At 54.1% G+C, this 8,305-nt stretch overlaps 1 protein-coding gene across 2 annotated transcripts in view; it reads right to left on the bottom strand.

Annotated features, from left to right (window-relative positions):
* Nucleotides 1-926: 926 nt before the first annotated feature.
* SLC6A17 (solute carrier family 6 member 17) overlaps nt 927-8,305 on the bottom strand; it is a 33,803-nt gene continuing 26,424 nt past the window's right edge. The window contains exons 11-13 of one of the 2 annotated variants that reach the window (XR_010030831.1): nt 8,058-8,220; nt 2,201-5,969; nt 927-2,163 (exon numbers count right to left, since the gene is read on the bottom strand). Coding sequence is in view for 1 of the 2 variants with exons in the window: in XM_063178173.1 (XP_063034243.1) it covers nt 5,601-5,969; nt 8,058-8,220 (532 nt within the window). In the remaining variant the exon portion in view is untranslated. Of the gene's footprint in view, nt 5,970-8,057; nt 8,221-8,305 lie in introns of both variants that reach the window. The other variant, XM_063178173.1, reaches the window with a different exon arrangement.

Here is an 8,305-nt window from a genome sequence, read left to right as displayed (position 1 = left end):
CTGCCTCCCCACAGCTGCCCCTGCGTGGGGACAGGTTTGGTTCATGGCCATGGCAGTGTCCCCATGTGTGGTGCCATCCCCAGGGTGGGAATCTCATCTGGATCCATCTCTCCTGATCTCTTCTTTCCTTCCTCATCCTCCCTGAAGAAGCCCTGGAGAAGCCAAAGAAGCCACAAGGGAAGGGAAGGGAAGGGAAGGGAAGGGAAGGGAAGGGAAGGGAAGGGAAGGGAAGGGAAGGGAAGGGAAGGGAAGGGAAGGGAAGGGAAGGGAAGGGAAGGGAAGGGAAGGGAAGGGAAGGGAAGGGAAGGGAAGGGAAGGGAAGGGAAGGGAAGGGAAGGGAAGGGAAGGGAAGGGAAGGGAAGGGAAGGGAAGGGAAGGGAAGGGAAGGGAAGGGAAGGGAAGGGAAGGGAAGGGAAGGGAAGGGAAGGGAAGGGAAGGGAAGGGAAGGGAAGGGAAGGGAAGGGAAGGGAAGGGAAGGGAAGGGAAGGGGCAGCCCTGCTCCCCAGCTAACCTAAGCTAATTCCCAGCAGCTGAAGTCATCTGGGATTGCTGGAAAACCCAGGTTCTTCTCCAGCACTCAGGATGAGCCAGCAGCACTGTGAGCAGGGCATTGAGCAGAGGAGCAGAGCAGTCCCAGTGCCCTGCAAAGCCAAGGTGTGCTGGTTAAACTGGGCCAGGAGGGAAAACAACCCCCACAGGCTCCTGAAGCACCACAGACAGCTCGATCTGAGCAAAGCCTTGCAGAGGCTGATGCTGGGTGGGAGGAAGGGATGAGGGGAGACAGAAGGACAATAGGGGGACAGACAGGGAAGGACAAACCTCAACACCCGTGGGCCCTTTGCTTTCTGTCTCTGCCACCCTAAAACAACCCCAAACCCCACCCAAGAAAGGAAACAGAGGCACGGACGAGACTCGGTGAGGAGACATTTGGTAAGAAGAAACTTTTAATCAGACTCTGATACAGCTCTTACAGGGTTTCTCCCGGCGGCCGAGGAGCCGGGGCAGCGCTGCCCGGCCCCGCCCGGCACAGGGGGAACTACTGCGGAACCGGGGCCGGGGACGAGCCTCAGAGCTCTGTGCTTCACCTGTACACGAGGGTTTCGCTAGGGTTGTGCTTGTCCCACGCATCCCGCGTGTCCCCGGGGCTGTGCCATGTCCCCCCCCCGGCGACCAAGGCCACCCGGCCCCGCTCCTGCCACGCTCGGGAAGGGGGGGACCATTGGAAGGCAGTGGGAGCTGCTCCTGGGAGGAGCTGGGGATTAATGTGACCTGTCAGGGGCTGGGCAGGAGCTGAGAGGTGAGGAAGGGGCTGGTTTGGAGGGGCTGAGCCGTGGGACACCCTGGGGACCAGCTCCACGGGCCCTCTGCCTTGTACTGGGGTCCCTGCAGCAGAGAGCAGTGCTGGGGCACAGAGCATCCCAAATCCTGCCCTACAGCCTGGGGGGCAGAGCATCCCAAATCCTGCCCCACAGGCTGGGGAGCAGAACATCCCAAATCCTGCCCCACAGGCTGAGGATCACTGCATCCCAAATCCTGCCCTACAGGCTGGGGAGCAGAACATCCCAAATCCTGCCCTACAGCCTGGGGAGCAGAACATCCCAAATCCTGCCCCGCAGGCTGGGGAGCAGAACATCCCAAATCCAGCCCTACAGCCTGGGGGGCAGAGCATCCCAAATCCTGCCCTACAGGCTGGGGAGCAGAACATCCCAAATCCTGCCCTACAGCCCGGGGGACAGAGCATCCCAAATCCTGCCCTACAGCCTGGGGAGCAGAACATCCCAAATCCTGCCCCACAGGCTGGGGCACAAAACATCCCAAATCCAGCCCCACAGGCTGGGGAGCAGAACATCCCAAATCCTGCCCCACAGGCTGAGGATCACTGCATCCCAAATCCTGCCCTACAGCCCGGGGGACAGAGCATCCCAAATCCTGCCCTACAGGCTGGGGAGCAGAACATCCCAAATCCTGCCCCACAGGCTGGGGCACAAAACATCCCAAATCCAGCCCCGCAGGCTGGGGCACAGAACATCCCAAATACAGCCCCGCAGGCTGGGGCACAAAACATCCCAAATCCTGCCCTACAGGCTGGGGGGCAGAGCATCCCAAATCCAGCCCCACAGGCTGGGGCACAGAGCATCCCAAATCCAGCCCCACAGGTTGGACCTGCAGAGCATCCCAAATCCAGCCCAACAGGTTGGACCTGCAGCTCCAGCAGCACAATGTTGTAGTTTTTCCAGCTCCCAAGGGCCAGAGTTGCCTTTTCCAGTTTGTTTTTCCAGTTTGTCTCCAGGCTGTGCCCCTCCAGCAATTTCCTTTGTGCTTTCTCCAGAAGCCCCAGAGAGGGAGCAGGGTTTGGAGCCCTCCTGCCCTACCCAGCAGCAGGGACCCCACACTGCTCTGAGCAGCAGGATCTGGGCTGGGAACACACCCAGGAGCTGATGTGGGGGGACAGGGACATGGGCAGAGGATCCCCCCTCTTTGTCCCACTGCCTGAAGGAAAAGAAAACAGAAAAGTGCCTGTGCTCACAACTAGCAGCTATTCCCTGTGCCTCTGTGCAGAAAAAGAGGAAAAGTGATTTCTAGGGCTAAAAGCCACCGGGGGTCGGCCCAATCCGCAGCCTGGCACCCCGAGGAGGTGTGTGGAGGGAGAACCTGCCCTGGCAAGCAGGAGAAACCCCCAAAAGTGAGCGAGTCCAGGCCAGAAGTGAATCCTAAAGGCAGCCACGCACACGGACACGCACACCCCACGGACGAACACGCACACCCAACACGGAGCTCCTAAAACCTAACACACACACACTCACACCCACCCCAAAACCCCGTGTCTAACACCGAGCAAATGCCACGACAAAACACGAGTATTTCCACAGGTAAAAGGAAAGGGGGTGTCCCTCCTCCTCCTCCTCCTCTCTGCTGGATGCCCAGGGTGCCCCAGGCTGGGGGGAGAAGGGGACGTGCACCCGGCACACACAAGAAATAAAAAGGTAAAAATATGCCCTGCTCTAGAATGAGAATTGATCTGTACAGCACTGGGAATGAAAATAGGTCATGGGCCACTTTGGAATACGATTTTGTCATTTAACAGCATTTACAGTGACATTTACAGAATAAATATACAATAGAAATAGAGAATCTCTAGGTTATTATTCCATCTCCTCTCTCTGTATATATTTTATATATATATATAATATAGCTTCTTTGTTACCTTCTCAATGACTCTGCCTCTTATCGATGCTGCAAGAAGGGAGGAAAGCGAGCTCCTCCCTGGCTGGTTTGGGAACAGGGGTGGGGGAGAGGGAGGGCTGGATCCTTCCCCTGGGGTTCAAGGAGCATCCTGCCATGGGGGCACATGGGGCTGAGTGTTCTGGAGCACATGGGGCTGAGTGTTGTGGCTATGGAGGTGTTCCTGCTCCATTAACTCCATGGGAGCTACGGTGGGAATCCAGCCCCCGGGCTCAGGGGTGATGGGGAGGTGATGCTGGGCATGGATTTGACTCATCCTCTGTTCTGCTGGTCAGTGAGGATGGATTCCACAAGAAATGTTGCCTAATGATGGGGAAATGCCACTAGATTTGAGGTTCTCCCTTCCAGAGATGATGCCATGGGGACATTTCTGTGTCCCTCCTGCATGGGCAGAGGAAGGAGAAAGAGATGGGAGGGGATGAGGAAGGGGGAACTTCTGGAGGAGCATGGCTGATCCTGACTCACAGATCTTGGAACCATCACTGAGCTGCTTTGGTTCATTCCACTCCTCCATCTCCCCCCCAGAAAAACAGTTAATGAAGGGCTTGAGCTAATTGTCCTGGAAGAGTCTCCAGGTCACCAGCCAAGCCCACGGAGAAGGCTGTGAATGAAGGATCACACCCACTGTGGGAACCTGATGGCCCCAGGGATGCTGAAATTAAGTTAGCGGTGTGGTGAATGGACCAGCAGCTTCCTGCCTTCACCTCCAGCCAAGAGGAGAACCAAGGTGAAAGAAAAGCAATGCACAGGGAAAGCAGAGGAGAGAAGGGCTCATGAACCAGCACCCACAAACGTGGCCTTCAGAGCAGCCTCAAAGATCTTCATGCACAACCCAAGCCCAGCAGGGCACAGGGTGAGGCATTCCCCAGCCCTTGGAGGCAGCAGAGGGCAGACTGTGCTGCTTCTGTGTCCCCAAGGAAAAGGGGACAATGCCAGGCTATCCTGACACCCTTGGCAGAAGTGCTTGGTTACAGGTGGGACCCAGGGAAATGACCCTCAGAACTCAGAGCTAGAAGATCCCACCCTTTCCAAACAGCCTGGGGAGAAACAACATAAGGGTCACATCATGGATCACATCCAAAATCATGGATGGGCACGATAGAGGCCCCTGGACTTCACAAGGGCTCCCCAGGCTGGATCCAGAGCTGCTGGGGACCTGGCACTGGCTCCCAGGAGCTGCTGTGGTCCCCAAGAGCTGCTCACCCCCATCCAAAGGCTGCTGAGCTCCTGTGGGTGTGACAGGAGGCAGTGACAAACCCAGGCTCGGAGGGGACACGAGGAGAAATGAGGAGGCACATCCAGAGAGAGCCAGTGCCCAGCACACCTTGGCAAGGAGGGAAGTCAGGGGTGGTTTCCTGAGAGCTAAATCAGGAGTGTGGTAGGACTGGATGTCCCACAGCTCCTCTGCTTGTCCCTCTAAAGGGACATCTAAAGAGAGGAGTGAGAGGAGATGGTCACCATGCCAGGGATTTTGGTTCAGCAGAGCATCCCACACGTCAGGAGAGCACTCCCGACCCCCATCACACCAACTCCATCCAGACCCCACACAGGCTCACAGCCCCAAACCACTGCCACTTCTGGGGTCCTCCTGACACTCAGCACCATCCAACCCATGGAGCATCCCAGCTACTCCATCCCATGGCTGTGACATCTCCCAGCCACCGTCCCTGTGCTGGTGGCAACAAAGATTCCAGGGATTCACCCTGCCCTGTCTCACACGCCCCAACATCTCAGCCAGCCCCACGCTGCTCCCTGCCAACCCTGGTCAGAATTTGGGGGGTTATTTGGGTGTGTCCACAGCTATAAAAACCTACAGGAGATACAACAACAACAACGATGGTGACAACAACAGCACCTTCTTGTGCTATGAACATCGATGATTAATTGTGCTCGTTGGAATAAGGCCATGACTCCTCCCGGCTAAAGGACAACAGACAGGGAGGGAAGAGCTCTGGGTGACAGGGGGAAGTGTGATTGGCTCCCCACCTGCTGCCAGGTCCTTGTTCCAACCATCAGCTGCTTAGAAAAGAGAGATTCTTTGCTTCGGATTTGAGCTGCACGAGAACAACTCTTGGAAAGGTATTGCAGCATCTCTTGCTCCTCTTCCTTTCCCTGGAGGTGAGTCCAGGGCTCCTGCCTTTCCACCGAGGGCTGCCAGAGGAGTCCTGCCCCTCCTGCCATCCCTTCTTCCCCGACGTCACCTCAGAAATGGCTGCTTTGCTTAACGATTTTAACAGGGGGGGTTTCTTCTTCGTCTTAGTCACTAATTCATCTTCGCCCTTGATAATTAATTTTCCCGTCGCCTGGACAGCCAGGAGCGCCCTCCTCTCCTGGTGGGGGTGGCGGGCAGGCCACCATCACAGCTCAGACTCGGGGGTGCTGGCCAGCAGGTACCCGCTGCCGTAGCGTCCGTTGGGCGCCGCGCTCATCTCCAGCGGGGAGCTGCTGCCAGGGCCCAGGTAGGAGCGGTGCGTGGGCATGGGCGACGGCGTCTCGCTGGGCACCTTGCTCAGGATGAAGCGCGTCTCGTCGTTGTCCTCCAGGTTGGAGATGTCCTTCATCATCCGGCCCTTCTTGTAGGTGACGGAGAGGGCGTTGGAGCCGTCCGACACCAGGTGGAACTGCCGGAGGATGAAGACCAGGGGCAGGGGGAGGGAGGCCAGGATGATCAGGGAGATGAGGATGGCCATGGCCCACGTTGGGTAGAACAGGAACTTTTCAGCGGCCTGGAAGAGACAGATATCAATGTTTCAGGGCTGCTGCAGCGGTGATGCCCACCATGTGTCACAGATGTCTTTTATGAAAAATCCTTTCCTAAGGATTTTTCTCCTGAGAAGCTGAGTTCAGGATTCTGGATGGCTATCTGCTGCTGTGGAATGCAGCAGGCGGATCTTTGATTAGTCTCATGTAGTTGTTTCTAATTAATGGCCAATCACAGTCAGCTGGCTAGGACTCTCTGTCCAAGCCATAAACCTTTGTTATCATTCCTTCTTTTTCTATTCTGAGCTAGCCTTCTGATGAAATCCTTTCTTCTATTCCTTTAGTATAGTTTTAATATCATATATATAATAAAATAATAAATCAGCCTTCTGAAACATGGAGTCAGATCCTCATCTCTTCCCTCATCCTTGCAGCCCTGTGAACACGGTCACACACCAGGTACTTTAAGCGCCTGAATGAGGGATGTGGGACTCCAGGGGCTCTCCAAAATGCAGTTTATTTCATCCAAGACATCACAGCAGTCCAGGGTCATGGGTGACAGAGCTGTGCCTACAGCTGTCAGCTCCAGCTGCAGGCAGGCCTGGAGACCCTTAGTTTAGGTTACAATGCACTATATACTTTTCTTTTGGTTACAATGCATTATATACTTTGCTGAGCATCTTAATACAGTACAACCAATCTATACTTTACTATTATCTCTAGCCTATCATAACTACTGTAATTACCATTTCATGTTACTGTTCTCCAATCACTAAAAGTTAGTACATTACAGTTTAAGCTAGAAGTTGTTTTTTAGTTTTCTTGCAGTGGAAAATTCTGAGACCTTTTTTCTACTTGCAACATTTGCTGACTTGTTTGCCTGTGCTATCTTTCTGCTTGGTAAAAACATCTTCTTGTTTGGGGTGGGTTTATCCTTTGCTTTAAGCCATAAAAACCCCTTCTAACTAACACACCCTTTGCCTCTTTAGATATCCAGTGAGACTGGCTCAGCAATTAATTTCTTCTATATCAAAACTTGCTTCCATCTCTATCCCTTCATCAGACTCTACATTTAAAAATCTTTCTGCTAGGCACACATATCTGTGAGACTTTCTTGTCCAACTTTCATCCTTCCCAACAAGGTACGACATCTCTGAAACACCAGACAGCTCCTCCTGCCTCCTGCCAGACCCAGGGACACCACACAAAGGTGGGCTCAGGTCGAAGGGAAGGATCCTCACACAGGCACAGCGTGGAGCTGTGGGAGCCAACCAAAATCAACACAAACTTCAGCCCATGGGCAGAGCTGGCTGGAGATATCTGGGCAGCGTGAGCAAACTGCTCCCAGAGGATGAACAGGGTGGGAATGTCACCCAGCAGGAGAGGAAGGAGGAATGGGCAGAGCTGGGATGAGCAGAGTGCTCTGCAGCTCTGAGCTGCCCCTGATGTGCTGGGGTGTCAGAACTCAGTGCATCCCTCCGGGTGTCCAGAGCTGCCCAGGACCCCACCAAGGGGCTCAGAGACCCTGGCACACAGCCCAGAGCACCTGGGGGTTTGATTGTGACCCCTGGAGCAAACTGCCAGCTTTGTATGAGGACATGAAAGTCACAGAGTTTTGAATAGTATAATAATAAAATGATCACAGGGTGAAAATGTAGATTTTAGGATTTTTGGTATGGGAGTTATGGGGAAAAGATGGAGGAATCTGGGTGTGTCCAGCCCTTCTTCTTCTTCTTCTTGTTCTCCATTTTCTGCAGTGATGTTGGCACTTTGGGATTGGTTTAGAGTAGAAGTGCACTGTCTAACATAGGTAATAGGTATTGGGAATTAAGTGTAAATATGTTATACGTAGTTTGTAGTAAAAAAAGACAACACCACCTTGGGGGCGGTCAGAGTGCCTGTGGCTGCCCTGCTGAGCAGATCTTGGCTGGGCAGAAAGAAAATTTTATAGATAAGAATTAATAAACAACCTCAAGATCGAAAAGTGAGGAGCTCTGACTTGTTCTTCGGGCACACAGGCCGAAACAGAGACATCCTGCACATCTCAGGGCAGCAATTAACAACCAAAAACCAAGACTGGGGCAGGGTGGGGAAGGGGAGGGAGCTGTGCTCACCTCCTCTCTGATCCAGGCGCTGTATCCCGGGGGGCTCACTCCCAGCTGGATGATGCTGGCAGTCATGAGCACAGCCATGCAGATGGGGGACATGTACTTCCAGGCGTAGTAGTAGAACTGGTAGGGCCTGAAACCCAACATTTCCGTCAGCTCCTGCATGAACCTGCCGAGGAAAAACATGGAATTGGGACACGCTGTTGCAGCTTGAATTGCTGCTAGTGAAGTCCAGGGTAAAGAAGCAAAAAAGG

The sequence above is a fragment of the Melospiza melodia genome, chromosome 28, assembly GCF_035770615.1.
Source record: "Melospiza melodia melodia isolate bMelMel2 chromosome 28, bMelMel2.pri, whole genome shotgun sequence".
Classification (NCBI taxonomy): domain Eukaryota; kingdom Metazoa; phylum Chordata; class Aves; order Passeriformes; family Passerellidae; genus Melospiza; species Melospiza melodia.
Note: the sequence above shows the minus strand (reverse complement) of the source record. Positions and strands in the feature narration are given on the sequence as shown.